This window comes from Leucopleurus acutus (genome assembly GCF_964270905.1).
Source record: "Leucopleurus acutus genome assembly, chromosome: 19".
Lineage (NCBI taxonomy): Eukaryota > Metazoa > Chordata > Mammalia > Artiodactyla > Delphinidae > Leucopleurus > Leucopleurus acutus.
In genome coordinates this window covers 25,373,749-25,388,590 of record NC_139161.1, presented here as the reverse complement: position 1 = coordinate 25,388,590, position 14,842 = coordinate 25,373,749, and the positions used below count along the sequence as shown (strand labels likewise).

Here is a 14,842-nt window from a genome sequence, read left to right as displayed (position 1 = left end):
ACATAAATTTGACATTACTTTTTTTATTTTTATTTTTTTGGCTGCGCCCTGCGGCTTCTGGGATCTTCTTCCCTTCAAGTGGAGTCTTAACCACTGGACCACCAGGGAAGTCCCAGACCTCATTTTTTTTTTTTTTTAAGGAGCAAGCTGGAGTGGTGGGTATGATTAAAATAAAAATGATCCTGTAAAAAAAGAACTCTAGAAGGAAATCTAGATATACATTGGGAGTAGAGTATCACAGACAGAAGCTCCTTTAGGAGAAATCTCTCACACATTTCCCTGTCCCTTGGAATGATCTCTCTAATTTCACTCATTTTCATAGCCTCAGAACCCAAGAAAGATAGCACTTCCCAATATAGTGACTTCCTCCTATTAACTATATTTAGAAGACTTTCATTTCTAGCAATGACCTTCAAGGTCACACACTCTGAACAAACACTTCAATTTTCCCACTCAATTTACAATCGTTTTGGCTGCTGCCCCTGAAGACCTGAATAAATTGAACGCAGTAGAATAACTGACCAAAAGTATTATAATGGAAAATAAAGGTGATTTGCATACTTTTACCCTCTTGAAAATCAGCAACGGTTCAGAATCTCACTTTCTTCTTTATGGAGCTGCCTCAAATAACACGTTAAAGCACAGGGCATTTATTCTAAGCATGTTTCAGTCATTATCATCTCCTTAAGAATAAAATGACTGGACTTCCCTGGTGGCGCAGTGGTTAAGAATCCGCCTGCCAATGCAGGAGACACGGGTTCGATCCCTGGTCCGGGAAGATCCCACATGCTGCAGAGCAACTAAGCCCATGCGCCACAGCTACTGAGCCTGTGCTCTAGAGCTCTCGAGCCACAACTACTGAGCCCGTGTGCTGAAACTACTGAAGCCCACGCACCGCAACTACTGAGCCCACATGCCACAACTGCTGAAGCCCCCGTGCCTAGAGCCCACGCTCCGCAACAAGAGAAGCCACTGCAATGAGAAGCCCACGCACCGCAACGAAGAGTAGCCCCCGCTCGCCGCAACTAGAGAAAGCCTGCGTGCAGCAACGAAGACCTAACGCAGCCAATATAAATAAATAAATAAAAATTTTAAAATGCATTATTTAAAAAAAAAGAATACAATGACTATACAGTACCAGTTAATTTTACAGTCATGCTTTAATCCAAGACACTGTCCAGACTGCCAACTAATAATATGCTGACTACATGTGACATTCTGTAATGTTCCGTTTTTTTCCCCATCTTCTTTCCCAGAATGAGGAAGCTAAGTGAACACATCTACCTAGTGGAGTCAACACATCCCATTACAGCAAGAAAGTCTGAATATCTGGTAACAAGTAAGATTTAAAAATTAGACTCAATAAAACTCATTACTTACTTAAGGGGCTTACTTAAGTAGCTTAAGATGTGTTTTGATGAAATGCGAATATTCACAAAGCTAAAACACTACAAATAAATATCTACAAATGGACAAAAGGCACTCCTAAGAAGCCAAGAGTTACTTGGCACACCAGCCCTAAATCACACAAAAGCATGCTACAACATGAACAAAACAAAAAATTTATTATCACACCATTATCTCCCTTTTGAGAGTAAGTAATCCCCTGCCAAATTAGAGCCTTGCGATCATTTTAAAAGGGACACTAAGAAATGAATAAGCCGTGATCTTTCGTTACACTACTGAATTACTATGTACAACAGATCCAGTTTTCAGGAAGTTGCCTACAAAAACTGCTTTAGGCATATCCTTGAACAATTATCTTTTAAAAGTAATCCTGCAATGATGTGTTAAGTAATATTGTAAATAGATTTACTTCACTTGTGGATAAGCTGCCCTCAGAATTACCCTAAAAAATAATGCCTGGCTTTAAATAATGTATACAAAAGAATTAAATATTTTGGGGACTTCCCTGGTGACCCAGCGGTTAAGAATCCACCTGCCAATGCAGGGGACATGGGTTTGACCCCTGGTCCGGGAAGGTCCTACATGCCGTGGAGCAACTAAGCCCGTGTGCCACAACTACTGAGCCTACGCTCTAGAGCCTGCATGCCATAACTACTGAAACCCGTGAGCCTAGAGCCCCGTGCTCTGCAACAAGAGAAGCCAATGCAATGAGAAACCTGCACACCGCAAGGAAGAGTAGCCCCCACTCACCGCAACTAGAGAAAGCCCACACACAGCAACGAAGACACAACACAGTGAAAAATAAATAAAATAAAACTATAAAAAATAATAAAAACAGCTTAATTTAAAAAAAGAATTAAATACCTTTAAAAAATAAATTTTCCGTTGAAATATTAACCCTTCTAAAATCACTAATAACCAGCACCACGATCACTATACAATAAAGAAACATTTGTTATTATTAAGGGCTTACTCTATACCAGGTTCACTATTAAGTGCTTTGCAAGCCCTCTTTTATTTTTCACAACGATCCAATGATAGAGGCACTGTTTATAATCCCCATTTTGTAGACGAGGATACTGAGATGTTCAGGGAGACCACCAAGCTAAGAATGGCAGACCAGGATACAAATCCAAGTCTGATTGGTTTCAGAGCCTGAGTTTTAACCCTCATGTGTTAGTACTGGAGCAGAAAAAAAAAAAAAGTTTACAGTTACAAAGCACTTTTCTGTTTTTGAGATACTTTCATGAAGAGTGAGTCAACTCTTTATAAAAGGAAGTGATTAAATGCAATTTGGTATGCTGGATTGAATCCTGGAATAGCAAAAGGATATTTGTGTTGAAGCAGGTGAAATAAAGTCTGTACTTCAGTTTGTAGTAATGTACCAATGCCAATTTCTTAGTTTTGACAAAGGTACCATGGTTATGTAAGATGTTAACATTAAGTAAAACTGTGTGAAGATAGGTATATGAGAACTTTCTGTATGGTCTTTGCAACTTTTCTCTAAATCTAAAAACCCGCCCCCAAAATGAGATTTAAAAAAAACCCAAAAACGTAAGTTAGTAATAACTGATAAAATGAAAACTGATGATTAAAATTCCTAAGGTGAGAATACACATAAAAAGATCTCCACAGAGTTTATCATAAAGGAAAACAAAAATTGTTTCCTTCCTCTGCAAGAATTTAAAAACCGAAAAGCACGGAGATGGGCACTTGCCCTTATAACAGAGCAGCCTCCAATGATTCCACTTACTCAACACTCTGATCCTGCAGAAATTACCAGCAACTCATCTTTTAGTACCAAATACAACATTACTTACTTGGGGCATCCAGACACAGACTGAGTGAACATGTTACCTCCTACATCATTCTTACCCAGTGCCTACCACATACTGACACTCTCACACATGCCTAAAATTCTACCAGCTCTGGTACTCCTTTATGGACGCCGGGCATGAAGAGCATCACGCATTTCTAATTTCGCTTCTATATAATATTTTAATTTTATAACTATTCTCCTATTTATTGATATATATTTAGGGATAACAGAATTCATATAATTGAAGTACTAAATTAAATGAGGTCATTAATAAATGATTTAACGTTGCCCACGAGGACAACAAACATATTCTGACAAAAATCCTTCTCAAATTTACAAAGTGATCTAGAGAGACTTCAGTTTTTCAACATTTATCATCTCAGACAGACAGCAAACCACCACAAACCTTCTAAAGTCTAACTAGAAATTACAATAATCAGAAAGTACGTCACGTTAGATCTGTTTCTCAAGAATAGCTGTCAGTTATTAAGCATTTACTATATGTCAGGCATTATTTAAGTTTTTAAAACAAATTAGTCCTTCATGTTGTTGTAGGGGGCTCCCTGTGCACTGCAGGATGTTTAAAGTATCCTTGAACTCTACCTACTAGATGCCAGTAGCAACCTTCCCATCAGTTGTGACAACCAAAAGTGTTTCCTGACAATGCCAACTGTCTCCCAGGAAGCAAAATCGTCCCCAGTTGAGAACCACTGTCATAATCTCACGTGGCTTCTACATGCTGGCTAGCACATGGATAAAATACATACTTTTTCTGAGAAAAAAAAATGTTACTTTTCATAAAACAGCTTTCCAAAATAAGTTCATATTAAAAGAAGCCGGCAGTTTAACTAGAACCGTTGCTAAAGGCCATACCGGGCCAAGTTCTGAGAGCATGCTGCTTGTGCAGAAAAACCCTCAACAAACGAAAATATGTTTCTGGGGTTGTTTTTGTTTTGTTTTTTTTAACTAATTCAGTACTCTGTGCTTTGGCAGACAGGATAGAGCAATGGAAGAAGGGCATTCCCAGGGGCAGATCTCAGAGTGATGGTAGAACTCAGAAGGCTTAGAAGACAAGATCAAAGGGGCTAAGGCGCTGAGCCAAAGGATTTAGGAGACCTGAGCTCACAAACAAAAAGCAAAGTACATGTGGTGGGGCTGTCAAGAGAGTCTCTGGAGTGGCAGATTCTGGTGTAAACATTAACTGAAGTTGGAATACCTCAAAATGCCTCTAAGAGAGAAAAGGAAAACTGCGGTAAGGAGGGAAAATCCTAATACATGGGCAAAAGCTAGAGAATTATCACTATCACCCAAAAGTGTATCTTTCTTGCAAACGTCAATTTAGTGAGACAGAATTCTCAAAACTCTGATTATTTGTGAAGAAATCATAGGAGCTATTTTCCTCTCGTGCCAAAGTGCTTCCTCATTCTGAATACGTTTACTTTCAAAATAATGGACTAATAAATCTGTGTCTGGAAATAAGTTTAGCTTTAATTCCCTCAGAAAGATTTTACCATATGAACCTGTATAGCTATCAAAGGGGTCAGAACCCTTTAAATTAATATTGTAGCAATAATGTTAACCTTTGCCTAATGTCTACTTCATAATCACGGCAGCAGCAGCCATCATTTCATGAACTCTCATAAGCCAGGCACTTTCACAGATGCTTTTTATGCAAGAGTTCAATTAATACTCCTAACGACTCTCTAAGTTGGTACCTCTCACTCTACAGAAGAGGAAACAGACTCAGGGAGGTTAACCTAGGACTTAACAGTGAGAATTTTTTTACTTCAAACTATCTTTTCGCTTTCAAATAGTATTTCATGGAAAGTCAGTTTTAACTAAAGTATAAAATGGTAGAAACAACTGCAGGAAAATGAGGTGTGTGAGATTCCCCCATAAAAGACACGAAATGAAAATATAATAAAGTCCTATTACTTGTAGCAACGCATACTACCAGGAATCAACCTGAAGGTCCACATAACCCCAAGAGTAGTCGGATTTTTGTCAACATGCTACCCTCCAATTTCAAAGTAATTTCTCCAGATGTTCTGGTGCTTTCACATCTAGGATGCCCTTCTAAAGTGAGCTACGAGAAAACTACTAAGGCAGAACACCCTAGAAGCATTAATTCCTTTTGCAAGAGGTTCTGATATTTGCTGGTACAGTGCTGCCACCATGTGGAGCAACTTCTGAAAAAGTGGAACAAAATTCCCCCTCAAGAACAGTAAAATAGGACCCATACCCATCATCAGATTAAGAGGATTTGGAGGATCTCCATAGTAAAACAGTTCTCAGATAATTAATGCCTTTATCCGTTCAAAATTTTAACCATTTTGAGAAAACGAAACAGTTCTAAACATGTTGTATATATATACTCATGAAGGCAGTGACCAGTAATGGCTATCGGGACTCAGACCTAGGTTAGAATTCTGGCTACATTACCACTAGCTGTATGACTTTGTGATTATTCTTTTTCTTTTTTTTTTTTGCGGTATGCGGGCCTCTCACTGTTGTGGCCTCTCCCATTGCGGAGCACAGGCTCCAGACGCGCAGGCTCACCGGCCATGGCTCACGGGCCCAGCCGCTCCACGGCATGTGGGATCTTCCTGCACCGGGGAATGAACCCGTGTCCCCTGCATCGGCAGGCGGACTCTCAACCACTGCGCCACCAGGGAAGTCCTGGGATTATTCTTTAGCCTCTTCGAGTATACACTGCTTGATCTCTAACATGGAATAACTTTTTTTTTTTTTTTAGGTAAGGAGTGTATTTATTTAAGGAGAAACACACTCCACAGAGTGTGGGCCATCTCAGAAGGTGAGAAAGGCCTAGAATAACTTCTAATTCAGAATAACCTTTAGTTGAGAAGATATAAGGACTATAAAAAACACTGTAAGTAAAAGCATCTGTCCCTGTGCCTGACACAGAATGCACTTAAATTTAAATTTCCTTTCTCTTAATGACATTAGGAAGGTCATCATTAGCCTCAGGACCTTCTCAGATGTTTGAGTCACTACACCTTATATCTACCACTAGATGTTGGAATTTACTTGACATTCTTGCACTCACCCATTTCTTATCAGCAGCATTTGACCCAACTGATAAAAGGAAAATCAATGATCTAAAGACAGTTGTAATACTTCTGACAAAAAAAACAGGACATACAGTTGAGATGAAAAGTATGGGTTCATGGGCTTCCCTGGTGGCGCAGTGGTTGAGTCCGCCTGCCGATGCAGGGGACGCGGGTTCGTGCCCCGGTCCGGGAAGATCCCACATGCAGCGGAGCGGCTGGGCCCGTGAGCCGCGGCCGCTGAGCCTGCACGTCTGGAGCCTGTGCTCCGCAATGGGAGAGGCCACAACAGTGAGAGGCCCACATACCGCAAAAAATAAACAAAAAAGTATGGGTTCAAGAATGAAAGTAGGCACATGGGTATATGTGTTGGTTATCTCTTAGTCCAAGATTTTCAGTTCTTCACTTAAGTAACAAGAATGAAGAGCTCAAAAAATGATTTGAATGTATGTAAAGTAAGGCCAGGACAGAGTGAAGCAATCGAGGTACCCCACTCTCAGGCTTGTGCAGGTAGAGTGGGCACCTGAGAATGAATGCCTCCTTAAATTCCGTATCCTGGGCACCTTACTAGCAAGACGTCAAACAAAATCAGGGAAAAGTTTTGCTACTAATAAGTCTGACAAGAATAAGAAAAATTTCCTATTTAGTTAGAGGGGAGTAGGTCCAACAATTTAATCTCTAATGCTGACACCTGTTCTAGGAAAATCTGTAATAAAGATACAATAAAACATAAGGCATTCCTGAAACAGTTTCTCACAAACCTACCAAGTAACCGTAAATTTTCTCTAAAAGTTTTCTAAAAAATACTTAAGAAAATCTCCCCAAGTCACCTCCCGATTTGTTGTATAAAAACAGGTTAAGAGGGCTTCCCTGGTGGCGCAGTGGTTGGGAGTCTGCCTGCCGACACAGGGTCCGGGAAGATCCCACATGCCGCGGAGTGGCTGGGCCCATGAGCCATGGCCGCTGAGCCTGCGCATCCGGAGCCTGTGCTCCGCAACGGGAGAGACCACAAAAGTGATAGGCCCGCGTACCGCGCAAAAAAACCCAAAAAAACAAAAACAGGTTAAGAATTATTAAAAGTATTATGGTTTACTATAATATCATGATACTTTAAATTCAAATAGAGACCCATTCATGTCTGGCCTCTTTAAATTACCTATATATAGATAGGGGATGGAGGAAGAAAACAGGTAAAAAACAGGCATATATTAATAATTATTGAATCTGGTGATGGTAACTGAGTTCATTTTATTTATTCATTTAGTCACTCTAATTTTGAATATGTTTGAAAATTCCCATATTGAAAAGTATAAATAAATTAATGGCATACATATACTACTTGAGTACTATGGACTGGACAAATGACAACCCTTCTACTACAATGAAAACTTGGAATAAATCAGACAAATTAGTCTTGTTCCAGAATTGTTCCATCCTCTCAACTGATTTGGATAAAGATCTCTAAGTGCTACGGGGGTACCAAAACAAACAAAAAAAAAGCCTTTACTAAACCCTCAGTTAGTCCCTTACCCCTGAGGATCTAATTTTACAGGTTCTGCTTTGAAAAATTTACATTAGTGTAAAGATGCCTTTTTCTCCCTGAACTGGAATTGCCTATATGAGCTAGAACTCATTTTTACCTCACTCCACTCCACATTCATAGGCCCACTGAATATTTTAAAAGTTTCCGCAGGGTACATGATATTCTGCTCATCTGGATGCCCAAAACTTGGAGAGCAAAGCCCAAACACTTTCAATCTTCTCATCTGTCCTCAGGTAGAAAATTTCAAGAATATTTGCTCAAAATAACAAAGTGAATCAAAAGCAATGTCAAAAATACAACTTAGTACCAGCTAAACATTCTAAAAACAGATACTACTGCTTTATAAATTTATTTCTTTACGGAATTTTTAAAAAGGTAACACGGGCTTCCCTGGTGGCGCAGTGGTTGAGAGTCTGCCTGCCGATGCAGGGGACACAGGTTCGTGCCCCGGTCCGGAAGGATCCCGCATGCTGCGGAGCAGCTGGGTCCGTGAGCCATGGCCGCTGAGCCTGCGCGTCCAGAGCCTGTGCTCCGCAACGGGAGAGGCCACAACAGTGAGAGGCCCGCGTACAGCACAAAAAAAAAAAAAGGTGACACACAGGGCTGCCTGAGTGAAAAACGTAGGGTTGAATCTTCTAATGACGGTGGTGATTATACCCTGTAAAGTCACAGTTTAAGCATATACACCCACATCACTTCTATGCCTAGAAGGTGGCTAAAAGATTGCTGATAGTAATTAGAACAACAGTATCTTTTCAAAAATGTGGCTTACTTCATTTTTTGACCTTGATACTAAGTTTCAAAGATAATAAATAGAAGCCAAGGTTACCCAAAGAGTAAGATGAACCAAATGAAGTATCAAAGCAGAGATCTGAGCAGGTAATTTGCAAGTGAGACACATTTATTTCACAGCAAATCCAACTCTCTCTTTCAAAAAGTTCAACAGTGAAATATTCAGAGGTTATCCACTGATTAGCTCAGTGTTATTCAACTCCACATAAAGAATGCCTTAGGCAAAAAAAGGAGAGAAAGTGGCTAAGTTCCTCCATCTTCTCAGTAATGATACTTAATGACCAATCACTCAATTCAAATGAACTTCAGTTACTAGCAGAGCCAATGTACCACTTTGAGACCTACTCTCCTTCATTATATAGGCAAAATTAAAAATGTCAATAGGAGAAATAAAAGGTCTCAAAACTTTAAGGTAAAGTTTCTTTAAGAAAATGATGAAAGAACCGGTTTGTTTCTGAGCAAACACAGGGGTAAGTATTATACAAAGGTTTGCTTTAAGACCCTTGTATTTTAGATACATGCACCCCAATGTTCACAGCAGCACTATTTACTAAAGCCAAGACATGGAAACAGGGGCTTCCCTGGTGGCGCAGTGGTTAAGACTCCATGCTCCCAACGCAGGGGGCCCAGGTTCGATCACTGGTCAGGGAACTAGATCCCACGTGCATGCCGCAACTAAGAGTTCGCATGCCACACCTAAGGAGCCCGCGAGCCGCAACTAAGACCCAGCACAACCAAATAAATACATAAACTAAATTTAAAAAAAAGTCTAATCTTTAAAAAACAAAGACATGGAAACAACCCAAATGCCCATCAACAGAAGAATGGCTTAAGAAGATGTAGGGTGTGTGTGTATATATACACACACACACAATGGAATATTAGCCATAAAAAAGAAGAAAATATTGCCATTTGCAGTAACATGGATGGACCCGGAGAACATGATACTAAGTGAAGTAAGTCAGACAGAGAAAGACAAATATTGTATCACTTACATGTGGAATCTAAAAAATAATACAAATGAATCTATATATGAAACAGAAACAGACTCACAGACACAGAAAACAAACCTATGGTTACCAAAGGGGAAAGGGGGGGGATAAATTAGGAGGTTGGGATTAACATATACACACTACTACATATAAGAGAGATAACCAACAAAGACCTACTGTATAGCACAGAGAACTATACTCAGTATTTTATAATAACCTATAAGGAAAAAGAATCTGAAAAAGTGTGTGTGTGTATATGTGTATGTGTGTGTGTATATATATATATACATATATGAATCGCTGTGCTAACACAATACTGTAAATCAACTATACTTCAATTTAAAAAAATTTTTAATAAAAAATAAAAATATTGGGCTTCCCAGATGGCACAGTGGTTGAGAGTCTGCCTGCCGATGCAGGGGACACAGGTTCATGCCCCGGTCTGGGAAGGTCCCACATGCCGCGGAGCGGCTGGGCCCGTGAGCCATGGCCGCTGAGCCTGCGCGTCCGGAGCCTGTGCTCCGCAACGGGAGAGGCCACAACAGTGAGAGGCCCGCGTACCACACACACACACACAAAAAAAAAAAAAAAAATTAACCTAGAAAAATTAAAAAATAAAACAGAAAAGCAACAGGATTTACTGTATAACACGGGGACGATAGTCAATATCTTATAATAATCTATAATGGAAAATAGTCTGAAAATACATATATATAAAAAACAGAATCACTTTGCTGTACGTGTGAAACTAACACAATATTGTAAATCAACTACACTTCAATTAAAAAAAAAAACCACCCTTGTATTTTAGTACTTGGTTTTCAGCTCAGAAACATGTAGGGTGTGAGACAGACATCTGTGGGACACACAGAAGTCATGCTTCACATAGCTAACCTATGATGGCTCAATGTCCCAAAGATAAAATTTATTTTAAACATGCTTTTTAAAGGGACCCATTTTAAATAAACTGCTCTCTTATAAACGCAGAAACATATTACCATTGGATTTGAATCTGCTATGAGATCCCGCAGAGAGTCCAGAAATCCCTGATCTTCCACCATTTGGGCATTGATGTCATGGAGTTTTGCCACACAGACTGCTGCTGTCTTCCGAACATAGGGATCTTCATCCTTTAAGCACTTGCGGAGGGGCTCACAGAGATATTCTGTAATCTTGTCCACCCGGATGCACCCCATGGTTCTGACTGCCAAGGCCCGAATCAGAGGATTGGGATCTTCACAGTCCTATAAAAAACAATCATTGACAACTACAGGTGTACATAAACCAGAAAACTAAACAGTCTGGTTTATATAAGCAACAAAAGAATATTTAATTAATGTAGGCTTCCAGTTTCATTCTACACCAGAACCCACATCTCCCATACGATTCCTTTCCTAAGTACAACAGTTGCCTATTTAAGAGTTTAGGCTAGGAATTCATTTAACTGCTTTACATACACAATGAAGAAATGCCCTATAGGATTCATTCCAGAGCTGGGCAGAAGCTTAGATACCTGGTGTTACCATCCCCATGGCCACTGTTGGACCTGCACTAAAAGCAGAAAAGGGCTTTGGGTTTGTATTCTGGTACAGGATAAAATCAGAAATTGGGGCCTCCCTGGAGAGGCCACAACAGTGAGAGAGGCCCGCGTACCACAAAAAAACCCAACAACAACAACAAAAAATCAGAAATTGGAAAGATATGTCCCACTCCACAAATATTAAGCAGGGAGAAAAGAGGGCTGGATATCTGGGGCCTACAGCCAAGTAAGCAAAGGAGAATCTAGAAGCTGGTTTGGGCCCAACATAAGTTCCTTGCGTGAAGCAGCAGAGAGGGCCCTCTGAAATCCTGATTAACATACATTCTCCTTTCCTAGCAAGTGCCTCCAAACACAGTACAAGTAGAACACTTACCAAGAAGGAACACCCCTTAAATTGCCCTATATTAAAAAATTTCTTTAAACATTATAAACCTATGCACATGCTAACTTCCAAAAAATGTAAACTAAATTCTTTCCAATGATATCATCCATCTATGAATCACCAGACAGAAAGAATGTAATGTTACAATGATCCTGTACATTGTAGCTAAACACAGAAAAAGAACAAAAATTCCATGAGGAGGAAGAAAGCATGTTTATTTTCCAAAACAATTTAATAGAAGCTAATTTTAGAAATGCTGTCTGATTTTTGCTTTTAATGTAGACTAAATTCCAGGCAGAGGAAAAGGAAGTAAACAAAACAAAACAAAAACCCTAATAAGAACAACCTTATTACTGTGTTCATCAAATCTAATGATAGAATTCTGACTGGATATCCAATAATATTAAGAACTTTCTATAATGATCAGCTGATTAAATGAGTTTTTCATTCTTAAGATGTTTGGGATTTGCTTTAAAATCATCCAGTAGGAGAGGAGGTGGGGGTCAGGAAAGCATGTATGGAGAGTTTACGTTAAACAAAACTGGCCATAGGTTGGTAACTACTGAAACTACAAGGTAGATATTTAGGAATTTATCATACTATTCCCTCAACCTGAATATGTTTGAAAATTTCCACAATAACAAAAAAGTTAATCAACTATTGTAAGACCTATTCAATAAAACAAAATTAAAAGGTAGCTCCTGTAGTTTCCACTACGTCTGAACCATAAGCATAATTTCTACAAAGATAAAATAGGTAAAGCCCCAGGTTACTGACACTACAATGATATGCCCAACTTTTGTCAGCCTTGGAAGATAAAACAGTGAGGTTTCACCTGGCTTTCTTCTCCCACCTGGCAAGGATGCACCAAGCCCAGCTGACAGAAGGCTCACCATATGGTCTGAACTGGAAGACAAACTCTGGCATACAGAATGCTTGAATCATGAATATTCCTACTCAATGGCCAATACTTCTCTAGAGGCCCTCTTTTGGAACAGAGGTTGCTTATTTGCAATGCAGACACTAACCATATCAAGAGACACTTCTGAAAAGGTTTTCTGAGGTAGAAGAGACTGTTCTTAAGTCCCTGGGAAAAGTTACCTTCACAAAGCTGTTGACAGCCATGATGGCCATGTCTGGCTGACTCTTGGCATAGTTCATCAAGTAGAGATACACGAGCTTCTTTAGTTCCAGGTTGTCAGTCTGCATACAATTCACTACATCTGGAAAGAGAGAGCTGAGAAAAGAGGAAGGGAAAGCGAACAGATGTTGGTGCCAGGCTGTTGGACAGAACACAAAGAAACAGCCTTAATTTAAAAAGTGATTTGATGTGAGGACAAATGTCCACTAGTGATAATACTTACCACAGAAATGAATTACTAAAGAATTTATAATAATGGTCCCAAGAAGATGTCTAAAAATAGATTTTTAAAAAACTTTTTACTATGAAAATTTTCAGATTAGAGACAGCAGTTTAATGAACCCATGTATCCATCACCCAGCTGCAAACAAATATTGATACATACCCGATCTTGTTTCATACACAACCTCAATCCACTCGCCTTCCCCCAGTCCCTACCCCATCTAGTTGCTCTAAACAATTTCGAAACAAATCCTGCACATACATTTCATATATAATATTTTAGTGTATATCTTTACAAACTTTAAAAAAAAATCACTATGTCACACAAAAAAAATTAACCATAATTTTTCATCTCAATTCTTTGCAGTTCAAAGCACTACAGTTGTTATGCTTTTTAAGGCACATATTCTTCCATCCGTGACCAGTGGGAACTTATTTGATTAGTTTCCTTATTAAAACAGTTCTCAGATAATTAGGGTCTTTGTTCAAAATTTTAACCATTTTCAGAAAATGAAACAGTTCTATACGTGTGTGCCACGTACACATTTAAGTTCTATTGTATATATACACCCATGAAGGAAGTGACCAGTAACAGATATTGGGACCCAGACCCTAGGTTAGAATCCTGGCTACATTACCACTAGCTGTATGACTTTGGGATTATTCTTTAGCCTCTCCAAGTATACACTGCTTGATCTCTAACATGGAATAACTTCTAATTCAAAATAACCTCTAGTTCAGAAGGTATGAGGACTATAAAAAACACTGTAAGTAAAAGCATCTGTCCCTGTGCCTGACACAGAATGCACTTAAATTTAAACTTCCCTTTTCTTAATGACATTAGGAAGGTCATCATTAGCCTTAGGACCTTCTCAGATGTTTGAGTTACTACACCTTACATCCACCACTAGATGCTGGAATTTACTTGGCCTTCTTGCACTCATCCATTTCTTATCAGCAGCATTTGACCCAACTAATAAAAGGAAAATCAATGCATTTCATATTAACATAAATATTTTAAAGTAAAAGTCTACCTATTTTACTTATTTTTTTAAATTAAGATGACATTGTTTTAATTTTTTTTTTTAACTCCCCTTTCCCTCCAGCCCCTGGCAACCACCATCTTACTTTCTGACTTTATGAATTTGACTACTCTAGATGCCTCATATAAGTGGGATTATACAGTATTTGTCCTTTTGTGACTGTTTCACTTAACGTAAGGTCCTCAAGGTCCACCTATGTTGTAGCATGTGTCAAACTATCCTTCCTTTTTTTTTTTTTAAACATCTTTATTGGAGTATAATTGCTTTACAATGGTATGTTAGTTTCAGCTTCACAACAAAATGAATCAGTTATATATATACATATGTTCCCATATCTCTTCCCGCTTGCGTCTCCCTCCCTCCCACCCCTCCAGGCGGTCACAAAGCACCGAGCTGATCTCCCTGTGCTATGCGGCTGCTTCCCACTAGCTATCTACCTTCCGTTTGGTAGTGTATATATGTCCATGCCTCTCTCTCGCTTTGTCACCGTTTACCCTTCCCCCTCCCCATAGCCTCAAGTCCATTCTCTAGTAAGTCTGTGTCTTTATTCCTGTTTCACCCCTAGGTTTTTCATGAGACATTGTTTTAATTTTTGCCAATCTCTTTAATGTCTACTTTAAACAAAAACAGCTGGATTCTCACACATGCTCCTGCATTCAACCTGTTGCAGAATGTTGTTTAGCTGAAGTGTAAGAAGAAAATCCATTTGCATACACGTATATAAATTGGAAAATGGAGGAGTGTTTTAATACCTTTTTCATATAACTGGATGTTCTCCTTTGATACATTAAAGCTAGACAAATGGTTGTTTTTCTTTTTGTTTTTGGTCCACAAATGGTAGTTTCTTAAAAGTTAGGTACAATATGGAATCTGAAACCATATCAATAAACTTT

The 14,842-nt window shown here is 39.1% G+C and overlaps 1 protein-coding gene across 7 annotated transcripts in view; it reads right to left on the bottom strand.

The window, feature by feature from the left end:
• AP2B1 (adaptor related protein complex 2 subunit beta 1) overlaps positions 1-14,842 on the bottom strand; it is a 125,316-nt gene that overhangs the window by 93,079 nt on the left and 17,395 nt on the right. For 6 of the 7 annotated variants that reach the window (XM_082861713.1, XM_082861716.1, XM_082861711.1 and 3 more), the window contains 2 exons: positions 12,645-12,780; positions 10,620-10,865 (listed from right to left, as the gene is read on the bottom strand). In XM_082861713.1, the coding sequence (XP_082717839.1) occupies positions 10,620-10,865; positions 12,645-12,780 (382 nt within the window). The remainder of the gene's footprint in view (positions 1-10,619; positions 10,866-12,644; positions 12,781-14,842) is intronic. The other variant, XM_082861717.1, reaches the window with a different exon arrangement.